The sequence below is a fragment of the Pyxicephalus adspersus genome, chromosome 2 (genome assembly GCF_032062135.1).
Source record: "Pyxicephalus adspersus chromosome 2, UCB_Pads_2.0, whole genome shotgun sequence".
NCBI classification, from domain to species: Eukaryota; Metazoa; Chordata; class Amphibia; order Anura; family Pyxicephalidae; genus Pyxicephalus; species Pyxicephalus adspersus.
Window position 1 is genome coordinate 14,801,678 of NC_092859.1, and position 23,111 is coordinate 14,824,788.

The 23,111-nt window shown below is 38.1% G+C and overlaps 1 protein-coding gene and 1 non-coding gene across 2 annotated transcripts; one reads left to right on the plus strand and one right to left on the minus strand.

Moving 5' to 3' along the window:
- Nucleotides 1–275: 275 nt before the first annotated feature.
- Nucleotides 276–348, plus strand: TRNAK-UUU (transfer RNA lysine (anticodon UUU)). Its single transcript has one exon. It is a non-coding gene; the product is annotated as a tRNA-Lys (tRNA).
- Nucleotides 349–10,164: 9,816 nt separating this feature from the next.
- LOC140322968 (lysozyme C-1-like) lies at nt 10,165–15,423 on the minus strand. The gene is made up of 5 exons (XM_072399645.1): nt 15,283–15,423; nt 13,252–13,404; nt 12,012–12,170; nt 11,252–11,330; nt 10,165–10,372 (listed from the first exon to the last, which is right to left on the minus strand). Exons 2-5 carry the CDS (start codon nt 13,388–13,390, stop codon nt 10,312–10,314), a joined length of 438 nt encoding a protein of 145 aa, XP_072255746.1. The 5' UTR covers nt 13,391–13,404; nt 15,283–15,423; the 3' UTR covers nt 10,165–10,311.
- Between the last annotated feature and the right edge of the window lie 7,688 nt (nt 15,424–23,111).

A 23,111-nucleotide genomic window follows, 5' to 3' on the forward strand; every position in this document is an offset into this window, starting at 1 on the left:
AGACAAGGGGTATATTAGACAGGTCTGCAATGGCAGCTTACATTGAAAGTGAAGGGGAAACCCGCAACCGCCTTGGATACATACATCACATATCCCAATGGGCATGTGTGAAATGGGGCATGCGTCATCAGCGGCCTCCTTGGAACGTAAAAAACAGTAAAGGTTTTTTTTGTTTTTTTTTTTGATGAATGTTTAACTTTCAACTGGTGACTGAGGAATGCAGTCATGAATTCCAGTTACTAGGTAAGAGGCTCAAATATCAAGTTACATCCCGAGCCCGGATAGCTCAGTCGGTAGAGCATCAGACTTTTAATCTGAGGGTCCAGGGTTCAAGTCCCTGTTCGGGCGGAAAATTTTTAAAACTACATATAGTAAATAAATTGAATTAAAGTGGCTTCTTATTCTAATAACAAGTATTTAAAGAGTAACTAAACTGAAAACTGCAAAAAAAAAACCCTCTTACCTTCAATCCCGCAGAGTAGTCCGATCCATTTCCAGGTGTCTTGCATCAGGTCCCAACATCCGTCCCGGAGCTTACATAAAAGGGTTGTCTACCTTTTTCTGAGTTTAGGTACGCTTTAAGCTTTATAGGGAACTTCTAGATATGCCAAGTACCCTGAAATATAGAAGCTTTCGTTTTCTGAATTCCTTAGATAGAGCAGCCCAATTCTTTAAGTCTCAAAGCTGCATTTTTGATGTTTGAGTTCAAAGCTGAACTCTATTTTAGGAAAATACTGTTTGAACACAAAGGCTGTGTGCATTCTTACACATGAGGAGCTTCCTGTGATAAAGACCCATCACTGCTGCTCTCTCTCCTTGTGCAGGGGAATTGGTCTTGTATCCGCCCCCCATGTAGTTTAATGCAGGAAGCTTGCAGTCGGTGGGATTATTGGGTCCTTCTTACAGCTCTGTTCCCTACTCACACAATGTGTAACAAAGTGTTAATGGCGTTGTCACTTTTTCAGAATAATATCTGTGTTTGCACAGACGTTTAGTGCTCACAAAGTGAATTTATACCATTTGTGGTTATAGAAGAACACATTTTAGTGGAAGTTTTGGTGCCTGGAATTTAGCTTTAAATGATAATTATGATTAAATAAAGAAGCAAATCCTGGTCCTATATGAAGCAACCCCCTCCATACTGCGCATGTGTGAGATTGACATTTTTTTCATTACAGGCAAAATGTCCATGTGCATGTGCATGCCCGAGACCAGTCATGTACAGAAGGAGCAGCCAGAAGCCTCTTGGGATGCGTGATGTAGGTTACTCTGCGGCGGTAAAGACATGAGTAGGGGCTTCAAAAAAATAGATAACAAAATGAATTTTTGAATTACATAGAAGGTTGTCTATCTTTTTATGTTAGCTAAAAAGTTTGGTGATAGGACTGCTTTAAATGCTTAAACAAGGGTACAATCTTGGTAGAAGATGATGGATTTGTTGGTGATTATGGGACAACAGAAAATAAAATCTAGTACTACTATAGTAACACATGGGAAAATAGAAATGATTGAGCGATGTTTATACCTTAATTCTGTACAGAATAGACAATATCTAGAACAGCGGTCGCCAAACTTTCCGACCTCACGGTCCACTAAATTCAATTATTTTAAATCCCCAACACCATTAATAAATACATTTGTAAAATAATGATCTTCCTGATGATGCCTGAGAAGGACTGTGGCGGCTCTGATTCATTGATCAGCTCACGGTTAGGTGAAGTATTACTATTAGTGTTTTTATTATCATTAGTTGCATTATCTTTGGTAATACTAAAGAAATGTAAAATATTAATTTCCTTTTTCTCATTCATTATGAGTTTATTTAATTTCAATTTAAGACCAAACAATAAATGATAGTTATCAAAGTCAAACTATTTGATGCCATTAAATATACCAATTATAGAAAATACAAAGTTGAGCTCATACTTACCTAAAAGAGCATCTGAGAAATAAACAAATAGAACAAAACAGATGAGAATGGGGGGTGACTGTTGTAATGGTAGAAATGGTAGAAACAATACTGAATCATACGGCTCGGTAACGGTTGTCTCATACAACTTAATACTACACTGATGTCACGCTGCGCCTCCCTTGTTTTATGGACTCTAGTACAGTTTGTGAATATAGTGCAATATAAAGATGAAAATTGTCATTCAGAATATAAGAATTTATTAATTTTTTTTTGTTTTACTATTAATAAAACATTAAAATTGCAAATAGTATTCATTTTTTTTTGTAGACCACACACGGTTGGCGACCGCTGATTTATAATGAACAGGACAAGAAGTATGAATAAAAATCCTGACAACTGCAGAGCTGGAGTTGGGTCAAGTATACTGACACCTAGTGGGGAGTGCCAATATTGCACAGGGAAATATAGTTGCAAACTGACAGGTATACCAGCATCTGGTGGACAATGTCAATATTGCACAGAAGTGACAGTTTAGGGTTTGTAAGTACAAGTTGTATATAAGTTTAATGTTTGTAACTCAGAGATTTTCTGTAATTACATTTAGCATCATAAAAAATAGTTTTTTTGGTTAGTTTACTTTAGAACCCATCAGTAGCTTGGCGAGCCTAGATGGGAAAGCTTGAGACTCTAAAAGTCCTGTTCAGGCTGGCCATGAGGTTACCACTTGCTAATGTCAATGAACCGATGCCTTGGGGGAACAAGTAGCTTTTCTCCGTGACAGTCCCAGGGACAATAAATGGGGTTGACAGTATAGTACAGGTCCGCTCACTTTCACCAGTCATCAAATGTGCAGATGCTGGTTCTTTTAGACCAGGTGCTTTAAGAACCAGGGCTGTGGTGTCAGTAACAAAGCAGCTGGAAAGGTGATTTAGAACTAACCACCAAAAGTGTAATATTTCAAAGCTAATTATACCAAACTGAAGGCTTTTTAACAAATATTAATAGCAAAGAACCTATGTCTGTACAAAGAAGGGGTGAAGACAACTCTTCATCCCATGTGATTTGCGACATGTGATGACGGTGCGCAGGTGACCAACAAGGCAAGCCTAATACCCCACCAAGTCCTCCACCCATTTCCTTAGGAAATCCAATCCTCAACTGTGGATCGCACACAGCTTGCCACACGCAATTCCTACTAGCACTGGCAGACCAGGAGAAAAGGAAGCTCCCATTCTTTTTACGTAATAATCTTTATCAAAACCAATATGGTGCTGGTCAAGGCAGGCATGACAGCCCAGGTACTCTCCACTTTCTGGAAAAAAACAGGGGAAGACATCTTGTAAAAAAAAGGACTTGCTTAAAGCGCTGAATGTGTTTTTACTTTTTATTAAATTTCACATCTTTCCCATGGTGGGGGAAATAACTGGGCCCACCAGTCTTGAAAGCTGTAACGGACTCCTCGAAAGTTTTGTCATTATTCTTATAGTTGTGATTTCATCTTTCACAAGGGGTACTGTCCTGTGCTTCTTTTGACAGATTTTTACTTTCTAATCACTAGAAGGTACAACTCTTTACCCAAATATACATGCATAATTAAGTGATCTGCAACTTAACCCTAAAACCCCACTTTGTCCTGCATCATTTTCTTTACCAGAAATCTTTTAATCTAGATTTCATCTTGGAGTAAGAAATTTCTACTAGCCCTTGCAGCACAGACAAAAGTAAAGATCAGATTTGTTTCAAGAAGCTTCCTTTATTAATACCAATATAGGACTTTTGAAAGCAAGCATTCCAGCCCTTTTGCTCTGTTTACAAACTACTTTTGAAAATTGTTCTGAATCTTTTTTTTTAGTGCGCTTTTTTTTTTCATAATGTAATGAAATCTGGTTCTTTAATGCAGATTGTCATTTTTTTATCCTTTGGGTAGGGTTTGAGGATGCAACAAAAAACAGCATTTGAGATTTTAGCTGTAACAAGAGCCTGCCGCATGCAGTAAAGGGATGCATGTTTCCCATATTAGGAGTTGAACCCATGTTACCTTGGTGAAAACCAGGAATGCTAAGCGCTAAAGAATATGGGACACATTAGAGAGTAGTGCTGTGAGCGGCCCAAATGAGATGTTAGCATGAAAGGGATTGAGCAGGTTTAGGAATTATCAACCTCAATTGTTGTCAGTCTAATGACTAACTTGTGTTTTGCCAACCCCAATTTTAGGATAGGTATATGAAGGGCACAAGGTTTTTTTGGCAATATAAATTGGTGTATTTTACATAAGTTATATTCAATTCATATAACAAACAGTATAAACATTTGTTATGTTTTGTTATGTCTTTGGTAAAAAAACAGACAATTTTGTCACAAACCTACCGACAAACTGTGGGGACTAATGATCTAAACAATATCGATCCTATAGCATTGGTGCTTGAACAATCATGATATGATATGATGATCCGACATGTTTCACCTATATTGCCTTCTTCAGGGGTCTTAAGAACTCACAGTCATGGACTGCAAATAAAAATGATAATAGTACGTAAAAGGTTATCAGTATTTGCATCTTTCACAGTGGTAATAAAAATATATGAACACATTTATATAAGCAATGTAAAAAAGGTCATTATTGCAATATGTTCATGACCAGAATATATTGATAAGTACATGTATTACTGTAGTAATATATTAATATATAGGTTGATAACTGTTAAAAGTTATGAGTTACCATCCAGTTTTAGAAAAGCATATTTGTGGACATAGGTAGTAGAACTAGGGTCGGAGCAGCAGTGGGGTTTCCTTTTATGTTAAGATAGAGGCTACATATGAGATTAATGTTGAAAATATACATAAAAACATGCGAGTGTATATTGAGTGGATATTGAGTAAAAGATTATAACCAATAACCTGGAGATGGATATATAAATGCATGGTGGAAATGAGTTTACCATGTATCAGTAACAATAAAAATACAGCAATTTATATTGCCAAAAAAAACTTGAAACCCCCCAAAAAAACCCACACAGAGTCACGTCCACTTCATGTTTTAAATGACTTATACTTCTTAATCACTGAAAACTTCAACTTTTCACCTCATCTCGTTTGCAAGATCAGGTGATTGGCAACTCAAACTTAAAACGTTATTCTCCGCTGTTTCCCTTACAAGCTGAAATCTTGAACTGTGGATCTTGCACATCTAGCGCTGAAGATCTGAGGTCTTTTTTATTATTTAATTGTTCTGCAGCAGTATCACATTGTTTATTAAAAGCTTGCACGTTTTCCTGGGTAAACAATGCAGAGATGACAGGCAGAAATAATTATCAAAAATGCAATCGAAGCATAGCAAAACATGTAACAAAAGCCTGTATCTGTTCTTTGGGTGAATAATGCAAGTGTCAAGATCAAAGTCTCAGAAAAACATACTTTTAGTTAATCCATATATTAAGTGAAAAATAACAAGTTTACACGGTAAAATCTGCAGACCAACCAATACATGCAGCCTTTGCAGTCCAACACAGCAGTATTATAGATTTTGCATTACATTTCTCCTGGAAAATACCACGGCACTTGACTGTGTCTAGATAAGTGTTTCTCGACCATGATTTCCTGAAACCCCAGTGTTCCTCTTAGTCCTTGCTAAGAGTTCCCTGAGCAATGAGCAGTTTGTGACTCTCAGGACAGTTTAACAGATTCTATTGATCCGTTTGTTAATCTGTAGGGATGGCAGCAATGTAAGAGCAATGTAAGAGCCATTTTTCCTACTGGCCATCATGCTAATGTGAGCTGTGGATATAGTATTTCTAGCAGGGGTTCCCTGAAGATTATTTCAAAGACTTCCTCATAATAAAAGGTTAAGAAAAACTAGTCTGGTTTTCCCTGTTGAAGAGGAAACTGTACTTCAGGACCAGAGGAAGTGCAAGGAACTCTTAGATTTGATATTTTCGTTCTGTGACCTGTGCTTTCTTCTCCTTTTTATCTGCTTCTTGAATATTAACATGTTAGTAATTTGATGACTTTTTATTGGTGGAGGCTACTCTGAAATCGCACCCAAGATAGTATGCTCTAAAAAGAGCTATGGTACAGAAGAAGACAAGGGAAATTATTATTACACAGTATTTATATAGGACCATCATATTATGCAGTGCTGTACAAAGTCCATAATTGTGTCTCCAACTGTCCCTCACACATCCCTATCATGATCATATCTCATTAATACAGTCTAAGGTCAATTTTTTGGGGAGAAAGCCAATTACCTCATTGCATGTTTTTGGGCCGTGGGAGGAAACTGGAGTACCTGAAGGAAACCCATGCAGAAACGGGGAGAGCCTGCAAGCTCCATGCAGATAGTGTCTTGGTTCAGATTTGAAACTGAGACCTAGCACTGCACAGGCAAGAGTGCTACCTCTGAGCCCCCATCCTGCCCTATCTGGGGAAGGAAGGACGCTGCAAGTGTTCACTTCCTTAGTGTCCTGCTTTTTTATTTACTTATTACTTTTTTATATTTACTTATTACTTATATATTTTTTATATTTACTTATTACTTTTCTTGCTAGGTTTGTAAGCCCATTTGGTTCCCTTGTGTTTTAAAGCAAAATGCAAAACACAAAAATACATTCTTCTAATAGTCTTGACTCTTATTCCAAACAGCAAAGCTGTTCAGCACCCCTACATGAAGACTACAAAATGCTGGAACTCAACTCCACTGTTGAACCTGAGAGACAAACATTTTTTCTTCCCCACGATAGTAAGTACGAAGCTAGCAGTGGTGGTTAGTGGTAGACATAGCCAACAGTGAGCCCCTATGCAGAACTGACTTGGACCAGCCTTTTCTGATGAACTGACTTGGACCAGCCTTTTGTGTTGAACTGACTTGGACCAGTCTTTTCTGATGAACTGACTTGATGTCCCTGTGGGAGCCTCGTTAGCTGAGGAGTGTCTGGCGTCTTCGTGCAGTGGACAGCTGTGATCACTTCTATGTAAAAGCTGGCAGATACAATTGTAAGGAAAAAAAGTAGCCAGGACAAAAGCTACGTACACACTTCCAATTATTATCGTTGGTAAACGAACGACGAACGATCCTGCACGATATCTGCGAACGATCGTATAGCACCGATCCTGTACATACAGATAACGACACTATCGTTCGTAGATATTGTACACACAATAGATGCGATCGTTTGAGCGATACAGGAAGTGACGTGCACGACAGGAAGTGAACGAACGTTCATTCATCACGCATGCTCAGACCATGGACGATCAATGAACAATCGTACACACGAACGATGGTCAACGATCGTCGTCCAATCCGATCCGCCGGTCCGGTCGTTCATTTCCAACGACTTTCCTCGTTCGTCGGCGTCGTTGGTTACTTTTTTTACGAACGATTTTTGCCCAATCGATCGTTCGTCGTTTGTTCGTCGTTCATTTTGAACGATAAAATTTGGAAGTGTGTACGCAGCTTTAGTTGAAAGGCTATGGTTTATCATGTTGATGTTGGGAATATCATAGCAGAAGTAAAATGTTTAAACTGTTATTTTATTACAATTACAATTATTACTGTACAATTTTATTACAATATTATTAGGCATATGGATTTTATTGGAAAATATACACACAGACAAATGTATTGTGTTACCTATTGACCCTTTTTTTTAATAGTATATAGGCCACATACTACATAACAGTGTACATATATAGCTATTAATTTTATATAGCTATAGGCGAAACTCTAATGGACTGTTTTACCATAGACTACCAGGCACGAGCTGAGACAGCATACAAATTAAGTGGCACAGAGAACACAAATTGCACACAGTTAATAAAGAGCATTCCAAGGAACCCCTTGTATTTACGATATTTTTTGTAAAAAATATTGCAATATTTAAAAGGGGGCTGGGTGGTCTCTAAACTGGTGGTGTTTTTTTAGCCAATTTCTAAGTTGCAATGTCTTAAGGAAAGTAATTAGTTAATGGGGGAGATCATTAAGTACATATTTTCAATACTGGTATTTGTCTGGAACAAAACAAAGAATTTATTGTAGTAATTCATAAATCTGTATGTACAAATTCTACTGTGTCCTGTTTAAACTACTTCCTATATGCAAATATCAGCAAACATGTGTCCATAGACAATAGAGCTGTTGTCTATTCTTGGTAAACTCAATAATTTTATACCAAGTGTCCCACTTCTGTCTAAAAGCACTTGTATATATACTTAAAGTATATTGTAGTAAAACAAAACATGTGATACCAAATGTAGAGGGTATTTGGCATCATCTACCTCAATTTCTACCTGGACAAGGCTGTCAGTAAGCGTTACTCTATGGATTTGCAGCTCTTCATTTGGGATCCAGGCTCGGAGTGCCCTGGAAGAAATGGGTGAGCCAGTCACTTATCCATTTTCCAGGCCAGGTACTGGGGATGGCTCTGGAGAACCTGGCCAGTTTTGATAGAAGGAAGCATATCTTTGAGACACGAGGTGGCTCAGGTGGACAAGCTGGGTGTAGCCTGTATGCTGGAAGAGTCCAGGAGGTCTCCAAAAGTTTAGTTCTGTGGGAACAATATCTGAAGAGTGTCACAGGAAAAGTGCCAGTAGTTTAAATCTGTGTGTTTTGTTTTTTGTTTTTTGAGTGGGGGGGGGGGGGGGGTATGACAATAGCAAAACCCTTTGAGTGAGTTGATTTTTTTTTGTGAATATAAGTGGAAGAGCACCCACAAATTTGAACTAAAATCTAAATTAACTCTCTGCAAGTGTGTTTGATAATACCTTACAATTTGAAATCTTTTTGCTAAATCAAAGCCCCCCCAGCTGGACACAGATAAAAAATAAAATGTCAGGAGCTTTAAATATCTATTGGATTGGGTAAAGGAGGGTTGAAATCTCTCTATTTTCTGTTACACTCATCCTTCCACTTTGCAGTGTCAGGTCTCCTCTCCATACACAAAGCCACCCACACTTTCAAGTTTCACGTGGTGTGCTGAAGCCCAAGCAAATCAGGATCTCCTGAATGATCTGGGCATTATTAGGCATAGGGCATGTGGGTCGGCATTCAAACATGTCGCTATGCTAGTGCCAAGCTTCTGCTGCTGTGTCTCTCCATGTATCTCCCATGACCCTGTGTACTTATTGTGTCCTTGTATGTCTTCCATGATTCTGTGAACCTCTAGTGACACCCTATACCTTCTGTAACCCCTTTGAGTGACACCGTTTACCTTCAGTGACAATGTGTCTCTCTATTGACACAATGGGCCTGATTTATTAAAGCTCTCCAAGGCTGGAGAGGATACACTTTCAAAAGTTAAGCTGGGTGATCCAGCAAACCCAGAATGAATTTGTCCAAAGTCATTTGCTAGTAAATGTTTTCAATCCTGGACCAGATCCATTCCTGATTTGCTGGATAACCCAGCTTTACTGACAAAATTGTATTTGCTCCAGCCTTGGAGAGCTTTAATAAATCAGGCCCAATATACTACTTCTACTTCCTCTTGACTGCTTCTACCTTTTTAGCACCCACTTCTCCCTCCTGTGCCTCCTACTGCCCATCCCCACATGGAGCTCATGCAATTGGGTCGCTCTCAACTATCCCAGGAGGAAAGGACCTGTTGACAGTGTGAGGGTCCCTGCAACTACTATATAAAGAAGGGACACTTTTTTTAGGCCATGCCTTCAGAGGCCAGGGAACCCAGATGCCTGGTATGCTTGGAGAATACTGGGCATACGGTACCAAATCTCCAACCCTTCTACTCAACATCTCACAATACCGCTGCAGTTTAATTTAATATCTGTCTCAATGTCTTCCTTGGTTCTGGTACAGCTGACAACTTTATCTCAACATCATTGGTCCAGAAGTCTGCCTGATAGGTAGAGATTCTCTCAAAACCCCTACAGATCTGATTAGTGGATGGTACCAGTCTCTTTTGTAGACCCATTTCACATTATACCCCCTCCCACCCCCACCATCCCCATCTGAATATCAGTGGTTGTACTGCACAACAGAACTGTTTCCTTTCTTGTCTATCTGCAAGCTACCTCAGGTACTAAAAACTGAAACTGTCAGATTTTGCTAATACAAATTATGATACCACGAGTAAGTAACTTCTGAAAATGTGTAAAATTACCCCAAAACCATTTTAGTAAATAGCAAAACTGCTAAAACTGATATTCTCAACCACAAATATGTGGCATATGAATGATATATAAACAGTTCCCTACATGAACCAAACCCAAAAAATAGCAAAAGAAGACAATGACAATGATTTATTTTTGCTGTAGCAAACTCAATTGTTTATTGCTGTAACTGAATACATGTTGAGTTGTTTAACTGTGTACTTGTAATGTTTTTTCTTTTATAGCAGGAGGCTGTTTATTTGCAGATGCTGGCGTTTGCTGCCTGGTAATTGGTTTAACTTTTAACATCCAGAAGTAAACCGACTCAGATCACGACCTTTGCAGTGATTCCTCCAAGCAACCCTGTAAGTCAGAAAAAACACTTAAGTCTAAATATACATTTATATATATATATATATATATATATATATATATATATATATATATCACCATGTGTTTGCTTTTCACGTTTGAACAGCCTATCATTTTTTTTACACAGCATCAATTTATTTTTTATACAAAATTTAATTTATTGTATGTATTATTTTGTATGTATTAATGTATTAATTTATACCTCCTCCACTGATGCTTTTCACTCAAACAAACCTTAGTCATCTCTATAACAATTTTTTTGTGCCAGATAATAAAGTTTTCAAGATTGACGGATTGGATGTAATTGTCACTGATTTCTTATTATTGAACTTGTTGGTTGTTTGGGGCATGATCGAATCCCTTCCAGATCGAGCATCTGATCCAAGTCTATAGGACTGGCACAAAGTATTGGAGCAAATGATAAACTCCTTTTTATTTTTTAAAGTTAAATCAAATGGCATTTTTTCCACTTTACACAACATTTTTGAAAACTAAAAACATAAAAAAATGTACTAAATATGTTTTTGTTAAAAATTCTACATACATAATTTCTAGGGTTTTGTTTAGACCAGCTGTTTGAAAAACTGGTTGTGGCACCTTGGCAGCAACTTGTTAGCCCCAACCATTATGCATGGTCCTAATGAACGTACACTTGAGCATTTGGCAGTGGGCACCAGTGGGTGGTATAAACTGCTTATGATTGCACCCATTCTTTCCCTCTAGATGGCTGCAGGTGAGATGATAATTTCATCCTCCTCAGCACTTTGCAAAGATGAAAAATAAATGTTTTAAGTTCTTCTATCATAGTCATACATACAAAAGGCCCATAAATTTTATGGCAAGTACAATCACCAATGTACCAACACTTACCAAGCTGACATGCCATTAGGATCTCTTACAACTCTCTTGGCACATTCAATGTCATCATAGATGTCATTATTCAGAAGACCTGGGTAGGGAGACAATGATGTAATAAAGAAAATGAAATATCAATTTTTCTTTTTGTAATGGAGTCAGAAGTGTGAATCAAGGTTTAGTGATTATTTTGACGTTTTCCTTCATTGCACCTCTATTTCATCATTTTTTTTATTTTTTGAAAAAAGTCTGTTAAAAGGCTTTAAGGTTGCAAGTAATTGAATAACTGCAGATTTGTGGCTAAATATTTGGGATCCAGGTCATGGGTCCGGCAAACACCAGGCCAGAAATAGTGATTCTGACACACCTGGCTGATCAAAGACTGAGGCTAGGCCTTGGGAGTGACTCAGAGAGCAAGCCTGCAATTTAGGTCAATAGATATGGGAAGGTTGTGTAAGGCCCACATGTTAAAAGTAGCAGTTTAAGAACCTTAGTTTAGGATGACAGGGTGCAGGAGCCAAGGAAGTCTCCAGATTAGGAAAGTTAATAAATTGAGCCTGATGTTGTCCCTGTCACATGGATAATCATGAGTAACTTTAAATTAAAGTCCATATAGAGCTAAACAGGCTTCTTCAGGGTGAAACTGAATCTTAGAATGATGCTTGCATTTCCAACTGATAGATAAATGTTTTTGAAACGTCACAGTTAAGAGTTTTTTATGTCTGCTGCCATGATTCTTCTTTTCCTTTTGTGCTAAATACTTAACAATACTTACTTTGACAGCTAATATGACAAGCATTTACTGCACCAGAAGTCTTCCCATCGTTGCACCACCATTTGCTGTTAATCTGAAATATTCCATAGTCACGGCTCGGCCCATTGTTGTTTACAGCTGCAGTGTTGTAGCCACTTTCATAATAGGCAAGGCAAATCCCTGTTAGTTGATAGAAAAAATATGTGACAACAAAATGAATGATCAAAATTTATTCTGCAAATCATATTAAAACTTCTAATAATATTTCTTCTAAATATATGAGGATATGCAAAGTGTAGATTTAGAATCGGGATCAAATTTGAGGACAAAAAATGTTCCCTGGCAAACTCAAATAGTGTCCATATGCCATCAGTTTTGGGGAAAATACAAGTTGAAACTTCTAGCCAGGATTCTTGTTTCAGCTTTACCAGTGCAGGACTGCAAAGGATGGCAATGTGTGGCCCAAATATACATATTGTTAGGGGTCAGCGTGTAGCATCATAGCGTAGAATAATATTCCATTTTCACAGCTCATTACTACAGCTCAAAAAACAGAATCCAGCATTAGCTGTCCCACTTTAATATAAATACAGTTTTGGGTTCAAGCTGTCAAGTCTTAATGCTTGTAATGTAATTGAGAGTCATTTATTAGTTCTATTAGATTATGATCAGAGCCATATTTCTGCATAGCCCACATGGGCCATGTTTATCGACATTTTGAACATGGGGGAACCCTTAAAATAACTTTTAGGTCTTCTGGGGACCCCCCTGCTATAATTACTATATCCACAATACAATAGTTTGGTGGTCCGTTGGAAGAATGCCTTCTATATTGGTGACCAGTGGAGATTGTCAATAGACAATTTACATAGTACAAATAGTGTACTATGTATAATCAGTATGAATTGGAGTCGTAAGTTCTAGGTGTATAGAGAGGCCCGTAGCCATAAGAATTAGGCGCCAGATGCTAGGCCTAGCCCAGAGCTTTTAAGGGGTTAAGAAAAAGGTAGTGTTGAAGCAGGGGGAGGTTTGGAAGTAGGCGGTAGTTATGACAACGGTGTTTATAAAGGATGGGCTAGAAGGTCCGAGCTACCCTGGTCATGACACAGAGCTCAGTCCCTCTGCCCCAATCCTTGGCCTGCTTTGTATGATATCTGACCATGTTGTCTTACAAAAAATAGCATAGAACTGTAATACCTGTGCAACATACATTCGTGTACACCTCTCTACATATCACTATGTTTTTTTAAGTTCTACATACAGTTGGCAGCACTATATCCATAGTATCCGGCCAGTCCAGTTTCTTTGAAGATCCTTAACAACTCGCAGTGAGTATAAACCTCTGCTTCTGAGGCATAATACAAGCCCAGGCAAACGGCAAGGAACAAAAAGACCTTCATTTTTTTCAACTGATCTAAACAAAAGAAATGATAATAAGCTTGCAGCAATGGGCAACTGAAAGAACTACAGATGTTATTGACAAGTGACCATTATTTAAAATCTAAACATTAAAAATAAGCCCCTACAAGTTATTGGGGTAAAAACAGAATGGAGGCTGTTCACACTGAAAATTTAATCGATTATAAAATTGTTAATTAAGGTAATGTTGTATCTAGTATTAGTTAATCACAATCAACTGAATTGTTCTTTAAACACTGAAGATGTCAGTTCACAACAAAGCAGCTTGGAATGTCTTTAACAAGTCCAATTGAATGTAGATATATTAGTAGATATACCAAGACCTGAATAAAATAATAAAATCCCAGTTTATAATATTTATCTAAAAATTGTTAATCCATTTTCCTGCCATGGTTGCAGTAGTATTCCTTGGCAGTATTTACTCTTATGACTTGCTCATTGTTGCATCAGTATGTAATCATTAATTGATGTGATTGGCTGCTCATAAGCCACTCACCTTTTCATTAAGTTTACTACAGTCCCCCATACTACCACATTGTTTAAACTTAGGGCAACTAAACAAGCTCTCTATATTCTTGATAGTCTCGTTACTAGCTGTTGTTTCTTGGATGGAAAGAGGGAAAATTAGAAATGTTTACAAGGACTCCAGGATTTACCAGTCTATTGCTGAGTGTAGGAAAGAAGGAGAGCAAGGACATACTTGAAGTTCAATTTTAAATATGTTGCCATTGGAAAAGTAAATTATAATTCAGGATTATTATACAATATTTCTTAGATACACAGCCCTTTCCTCCAATTCCCTATCAATGACACCCTTACTTATGACCTCTTCCAACACACAGCCCCAAGACTTTTCTAGGGCTGCCCTTACTCACTTGTCCTCTTAAACCTTAACACATTTAAACAAACCCTCAAAACTCACACCCATAAACTCACCTGGTAGAATTCCTTCTCTCTCCTAACCACCCCTAATTTGCTACAATTTTATCTCCCCTGTCTAATAAGTATGTCTTCCCACCTCTTGAACCAGTCTTCTCATCCTTAATAATCCTTAAAACCCTTTAAAATAGCTTTCATGTCTTCAGTGAATCCCTGCTTTAATTACTATATTTGCAACTCACAGTACGTTAGTGTGGTGATCAGTGGGAAGAATGCCTCTTACATTGCTGGCAAGTGGGAAGAATGTCTCTCTTACAGATAGCCTAAAAAAATCATTGGTGACACTTAAACTGACCACAAACTGCTCATTGCTCAAGGGACCCCTATCATCCTCTCGAGAAACGCTGATTGATAAACGCCGTCTTTGATGTAAGCATACATTTTTCCTTTAAAGACGTGTCAAAAGCTTGACAGGAGCCAAGTGCCAGAAGACTACCAGATCAGAGCTAAAAACTAATTTAGGGCTTAAAATGGTAGTCTAAGCCAATTGAATTGATTGGAATTGGCTTTGTAATTGCTTGCTGTACAAATTGTATTAACTTTTTGATTTCCTATATAAATTAGGTCACAAGGGATAACTTCTATTTGGCTAACTATTTAAATTTAATGGGAAACTTTGAACATCGCACATCTCTAACTCCTGAACTCCTAGAAAGAGCCCTTTTTGTTGTTTGCAGTTTGCTTATAACCATTGGCTTGAATGGGTACACCCTATTTCCTTAAATATATAGTAAATAAACATGTCAGAAAACAATACATTGCTTCACTTTTCTATTTTTAAATGAACAGTAATTAATTTAAAAGGGTCTACAGTCAATAAACACGGCACATTAAGTGAAAAAAAAAATAGAAATATTTTATGCTTACCAAACAATTAAAATATACTGGTAAGTCAAATAATAATGAATTATGGAAAGGAAGAAATGATACTTACTCTCCCAAATTCCTGTGGAGTGTGAATTATTTCCGTAAGTTTTCTTTTATATGCTTCGATTAAACCAGAAGGGGTGATATGAAACATGTTTGGCAAATATAAAATTAGCGTGACAAGTGTTATCATAAGAAGTCAAAATAAAGATTGGTACACATTCAACAATAACTGATTGGCAATCACACTACTAGAATATTACCCCTGTTCTTACAGTTTTTTGTTCTGATGTTTGATCTTGATTTTGGAACTTATCTTTTTTGATAAAACCACACGAAGCTGAGTCATACCAATACTTCTATGTGTTTCTATGATTTATTATGACCTTTGCTACGAAAAATTAGTGCCACAGTATCCTTTTCACCTCTTTGTTTATTCTGCATTGTGTGTTCCTTGGCCACACCAGCACCATTCTTTGTATCATTGTCGCAGATCTCTGTGGTGATATGAGAGAAGAGAAATGCAATTTTTCATAAACATCTGACTGCATTATAATGCAAGCCGCCATTTACAATTTTTACCTCTAAGCAAAATAGCAAAACAAAATACGCAAAAGCAATTGTTGGGACATTTGTTGCACACATTGATCATCAGTGTACAAGTTTCTAGATTGGTTCAGGCATTCACTGTGTGTTCATGTCCAGGTAATCTTATAAGCTTGTAGTTCATGTGCACCAGAGATTTAGGTCTTGTGGTAAATCAGGCCCACAGGGAGCTTTTTCTAATAATATCCTTATATTTACCATTTTTTCCCATTATAAGGCAGGGGTGTCAAACTCTGGCCCGAGGGCCAAATCTGGTATGCAATTCCCCTTTTTATTAATTGCAGCTGGCCCGCTCTTGCATTGAAATAGCTACTACAATTCCCAGCATTGCTCGCGTCTATAGACCAGCGGCCTCTCTGCCTATGCGTGGCTCCGCATTGGACTGTTTTATAGACGCAGGGAATTGTAGTAGCGGTGCTATTTCAGTAAAAAGGGAGTTCCAGTCACTTGTAACATTAAGCCCCCCATTAGAGTGTTTTCTTGACGCAGGGAATTGAGTAGCGGTGCTACCGTATTTTTCGGCATATAAGACGCTCCGGCATATAAGACGCACCCAATTTTAAAGAAGGAAAATCTAGGAAAAAAAGATTCTAAAAGATTATTCCCCTTCTGATCACCCTGTGCCAATTTATCCCCTTCTGATCACTCTGTGCCAATTTATCCCCTTCTGATCACCCTGTGATCTGATAAATTGGCACAGAGTGATCAGAAGCGGTTGAATTGGCACAGGGCGATCAGAAGGGGATACATTGGAACAGAGTGATCAGAAGGGGATAAATTCCCCACTCTGTGCCAATTTATCCCCTGCTGATCGCCCTGTGCCAATTCATCCCCTTCTGATCACTCTGTGCCAATTTATCCCTTTCTGATCACCCTGTGCCAATTCAACCCCTTCTGATAAATTGGCACAGAGTGATCAGAAGGGGTTGAATAGGCACAGGGCGATCAGAAGAGGATCCCCACTCTGTGCCTATTTATCCCCTGCTGATCATCCCTTCCCACTTACCGGTCCGTTTCGCTCCTCCGGCTTGCTTCCGGGATCGCGGGGGCACGCTTGCTCTCCCAGCCTGCTTCCGGGATCGCGTGTGCAGGCTTCTCCTCGCTGGGTCTGCAGGAAGGCGGGGACACGCGCTGCAGCCAGGAGGAGAGGAGAGAAGATCGCAGAAGCACGCAGGATCGCGGGATCGGGTAAGTATTTTACCGGTTTTATTTATTTTTAAAACTTGCATTCGCCGTATAGGACGCACCCACTTTCCCCCCCCCAGTTTTGGGGAAGAAAAAGTGCGTCTTATATGCCGAAAAATACGGTATTTCAGTTTCAAGTTTGGCCCGCGACTTAGTCTAAGTTTTTAATTTTGGCCCACTGTGTATTTGAGTTTGACACCCCTGTTATAAGGGAACATTTACAAGTACAGCACCATGCAAACCATTGCCTGCATTTTGGAGCCATCATAAATTGTGCAACTGTGTTGTATACTGTTCTATCTCAAACAAACTCCAAAGTAAATGCCAGTGAGACTGCTTCTGATTTCAGAAAGCCTGATCCCAGGAAAACAAAAGGTGTAGATAAAAAAGTCTTAGGCAAAAGCCTTGTATATAGTATACTTTATGATTCCTTCTTATATATCTATATATATATATATATATATATATAAATCAAAAAGTCCACATCAAGAGTTTGCATATGAAGGTGTTAGATCATTATTACACAGTATTTATATAGCACCATTATATTACACAGCGCTGTACAAAGTCCATTGTCATGTCACTAACTGTCCCTCAAAGGAGCTCACAATCTAATGTCCCGACTATAGTCATATGGCATTAATGTAGTCTAAGATCAATTTAGGGGGAAGCCAATTAACCTAACTGTATGTTTTTGGATGAAACCAGAGTACCCAGAGGAAACCCACGCAGACATGGGGAGAACCTGCAAACTCCATGCAGATAGTGTTCTGGCTGGGATTCAAACCTAGGACCTAGTGCTAAACCCTGAGCCACCATGCTGCCCATCTAGATCTGTCCCGTCACACTGCCCTTTGTGTTTCTAATGGGAAAAATTCACTTTTCTTTATACAATAAACAATACAAGGTCTCCCAGCACACATACCTGCACTTCATGTTTTTGGCATTATTGCCACTTATGACAAGAGCAAAAACAACATAGACAGAAAGGACAAAATGAGAATGGGGAAAGGATAGAACCACTGTCTGGCATTTTGGTTGTCTGTGACCCAGTGAGATTTTCTGCTCACCTCATCCAAATTTAGTAGTAGTTTTGCCAAGCATAGGAAAAATGTTAACATTTGTCATTAGGGACACATACAGCAAGTACACTTTCAACAAATGTTTGAAACCCTGTACGCTCTAACACATAACACACATGTTTGTGGGTGGTGAGCTTCTGCCATAATAAGCATGTATGCAGAGCATACTTGCCGATTGTGGTACATAGTTACCTGCAATACAGGTCCACAACCTGTTTTCACTGCGTCTTAGGAAGGTGTCATATTTACTGCGGGCTCCATGGCATACTTCCATGAAGATGGTGATCCTCTTGGGTCATTGATTGATATAACACCTGATTGCCACACACAGAGCCAAGCTCTCAACTACACGGGACATGTGATGTACAGTTTAGAACCTAAATCAAAAGCCAGGAGTTCTTTTTTTGACAAAAAAAGCATTGCATATCTCTTTTGTCAGGTGGTACTACCTCCTGGTGTTTTTTTTGGTTTTTGAGTTTAGCTACGCTTTAAGGATAAAAAAAAGTTTGGAGTTGACTTCGGCTTAGTCAAACAACTGTGTACAAATAACAATCACAACATGTAAGTAGAATTAAAGGATCACTATCAGACTCTTTGCAGGGAAAAAAACCCTTCTATGGGTTCAATAGATAAGCTCAGGATGGTGGTTAGATGAGCAAAAGTAGAATTAGAATATTTTCTACCAATTCATGGAGGACATTTTGAAAGGTCTCCAATACCTGTATCAGACTGACTATTTCCAAATGAAAAAGACTGAGACAAAGTCAGGCGCTGTGTATATTGGCTGGGTTAAACATTTTCCTTTATTGGAACAGGGATATCTGTTGGCACAATTCTAAGCCCATGTGAAGATTAAAGCAAATCACAGGCCAATATTTATCTATTTATATTTTTTTTTAGCTTTGGATAGATTGGAATAGAGTTAGAACCCCTGTTACTTTCAATGTTATCTGTAGCCTCAATTGAGACATGTTTTTGTTCCCTAGTGTTCGTAACGACCAAAGATACAGCAAAAAACACTAGCTACTACTACTAAGTGCTTGTATGCTTGTTTCCCCAGTAGGGAGATTTTTGCCCTATACCCATTCTAGTTAGCATGGCAGGAAGTAGGGGGAACCTTTCCCAGCAGAGACACAGATTATAATAATGGAACAAACATAACTTTGTCAAATGACAAAGCATGAAACATCTTGAAACAAAGTATGTATACAAAAACACCCCCAGTTTCTCAGATCATAACGAATTATTATCCCAATACTGATTAGATAAACCTAAGCCTTTAAAGCAAAAATTTTGCTTTGTTTGGGGTTTTCAGAATTATGAGTGATCATTTAATGGATAATGAAATGGTAAATGCAATATAACACTTTAAGTAGTTAAAGTGGACCTATCATCACATGTTTTACTTACTACTTAAGGAGTAGTTAACAAAATGTGCATGAGTTTTATTTTTTTTTAACCTTGTTGTTGTATAGGAGAGGTTAGGGACCGCGAGTCAAAAAACTATGACAGTAGCTAAACCATTGATTGCTTAAACAATGAAAACCAATGCTGTTTAAAACAGTTTAAGCTCACTTTACATGTATATTATGTTTTTCATTTTTCATGGTAAATCAGGGCCATGGCAAATTTTTGATTTGAATTTGAATTAAAGGTAACTACACCTAATCATTGTATGGGCATTTTTAGGGGTAAAGAACCAATCAAATCATTGCTAGCATTATGTAGCTGCCAGTATTTTAGCTTGATTTGATTTATCCCAATCTGTATTTTATATCTCAAACACATACACATAGGTAAATGTCAGAGAAACCGTTTCTGATGTTGGAGTTTACATATGATAAGAAATGGTTAAAAGAAAAAAAGAGTCCTTTTATGTCTAAACACAAATGTAGAAAGGAAAATGTGTATTGTTCTTAGCAGACTGACAGACCATTTCTCTTTATAATGTTATAATATAATATTATGTAGAGATGAATAAATTCAGACACATTCACAAATATTCATCTAAATATAAAAGGTACTGCACATCGATAGATCAACCTACAAATTGCAGTTTATTTAACAAATGAATGATCAGGGTGTATCACCAATCTGATACCTTGCTATAACATGGTTCACCCAAACACAATGCTTAATTACAGAAATGCCGCATCTCTCTATAATTAAGTATTGTATTTACTAAAAAGAAGTGTAAAGTAAAGGCAGGGGTGGGGGGGGGTGGCACGCGTGGGCATGCCGTGCCGTCACTTTTTTTGGGAATGAAGTGTTTACATAACAATGATGGGCTCGCCATGGATAGTACCTTGCCCCCTCTTCTTTTCTTACGACTGGGTAAAGGACTCAGGCAGTGGATGCATGCTAATTATCTCTTTAATAAATAGACTGAATTGCAAACTGAACTAGATGAGTGCAGCAGCTTGTATTTTGTTTAATTGGACTGAAAAATAAAAAATACAGACAGGCTTGCATGGTTTGTCACTATCCAGTGGCTATGTGGGAGGGACTAAAACAAAAATTTGTTATTGTTCTTTATGATCGAAAGCTCTTGCCCAAAGGCTAAGTTTTGTGATGGATTGCTACATATATTTGGAACAAACTTACACAATACATTAAGAATACAAATGTCCATTGTTTTTAGACAATATTTACTTAATATAGAATTCAGTGTTAAGGGCCTGAGCAATGTAATTGCTTTAATTTAGTGTTTTTTCATGTTATTCAGAAAGTATAAAGCACAGTATACAACTGTTTAGGACAGAAATACAAGCACTCTCATTGCTGACATATGTCACCATCATTCTAGTTATATTACCTAAGCATTTTCTTTCCTGGAACAGATGACAGGAAAAATTGACTGAAAATCATTTACTAATTTTACAGATAATGACAATGGATAAGAGTCTTAAAAAGAATTTCAACATGTCAAAAAGGTGTCCACATCCATAAACAGGATACTGATTACAGTTTGGATACTATAGAAATAATACTCTAATTCTCAAGTGTTAAAAGTGGTAAAATCAATAAAATGCAGCAATGCAGGGGGGGGGGGGGCGCATGCACGGGGCTGACGTAGGCTAGTGTGCGCTGAGTTAGCTCTGTGACTCATCGGGAGTGGAACGGATAGCCGAGCTGCCGCTGAGTGGACAGTGTCTGGAGGAGATGATAGGACGAAACGGGTTCTCGCGGGACTGCTGGAAACAGAGGGGGACCCTGATTTATGAAAGCTCTCCAATGCTGGAGAGAATACACTTTCAGAAGTGAACTGGGTGTTCCAGCAAACCTGGAATGGAACTGGTCCAGGATTCAAAACATTTGCTAGCAAATAGAAAAGGATTTTTAAAAATCCATTCCATGTTTTCTGGATCACCCAGTTCACTTCTGAAAGTGTATTCTCTCCAGCCTTGGAGAGCTTTCATAAATCAGGGCCGAGATGTCGTCTCGAGGCAAAGCCAAGAGGGACATGAAGAGCACGGGTAGAGCGGCTGCAATACACGAGGTGGCAAGGATGGAGTTGTTAAACATTCCAGGAAGCCAAGAACACGAAGAGAACGAGGGGGGTAGGTCTGATTTGATAGCAAAGGGTGTTTCCCCAGCAAGAAAAGCAAGTAATGTCTTGTGATCCTGATAGCTTCCTGCAGAAAATCCAAGATATGCTACTTGGACATCATTAGATGCAACAGCAAAGAAAATAACAGATCATTTCACAAAGGAGTTACAGGAACCGTGTTGTACAACTGGAGGGGAGGATGGATGATGTTACAACAGTTTCAAGGGTCATGAAGAGGAAATAGAGCAATATAAGAATGATATACAAATATTATATCACAAGAGGATCTAGAAAATAGACCCAGAAGATCTAATCTGCGTATACGCCGCATACCTGAGTCTATAATTGAGCTAACTCCAGTGGTTACAGCCCTATTTCAGGAAATCAGCCCTGATACTTCTATATAGAGACTTGAGCTTGACCGAGTACATCGTATACAAACTAGATCTAAAATGGAAGGAACACCAAGGAATGTGCTGGTAAAATTACACCAGTTTCAAACAAAAGAGCTAATCCAGCGGGTAGCCCATGCTAAAGAAACAGTTGTTTTTCAAGGAAATAAATGTCAGATATTTGCTGATATTGCACCAGCAACTATTCAGGAAGAAGGAGTTTAAAACTTATTTGCAGATCTTGCAGAAGAAACGTATTAACTATCGCTGGGGACATCCGTTTAAACTCATTTTTACTGAAAATGGGAAAACCCAAATTATTACTTCACCATCTGAAGCACTAATATTCTTTTAAAGCTGTGGGCTTACCACTTCCAGTACAAAGTGAAAGCTCAGATAAAAATGGGAGATCATCAGTGCCTTCAGTAAAAACAATACAGCAACATTTGAAAAGCTATTGCTATAAAGACATCTCCCCTACAAAGTCGAGAACATCTGTGTCATAGCGATGGAACAATGTTATTTAGCATTTTAGCCTTTATGTATATCTTTAGAAGATTTAAGACGAATGTTATTAATAGGTCCACTGTAAAATACGAATGAACCAATATAAAATTAAAGTATATAGTAAAGCAAATAGAGTCCCACTCCCGGTAGAGTTAACTGCACATCTCAATTGTCTCAGGCACAAACCTTAAAACTAAGAGAGAAGAATGCCTGGAGATAAATCAGGTGGACAAATTTTTGTCCTACCAAAAATTGATACCTCAAGTTTAGATTTAAGAAAATGGTATTCATAAGTTAGGGAGGTATTGTTATGTTGTGCCTTCCTTCAAGAGGAATGAAAGATTTTTTGTGTTTTTTTCTATTTTTTTGTTTGTACTCTTTCTCCAAAGTTACAGAGAAATGATAATATAAGAAAGCTAGTGCAGGGTAAGGAAGTTTTTTTTATTTAACTCTAAAAATGACGGTGCTCATTATATTTTTAAATGTACAGGGTCCCAATTCTCCATTGAAACGTACAAGGGCTTTTCGATATTTTAAGGCTCAAAGGAAAGATATAATATGTTTACAGGAGACG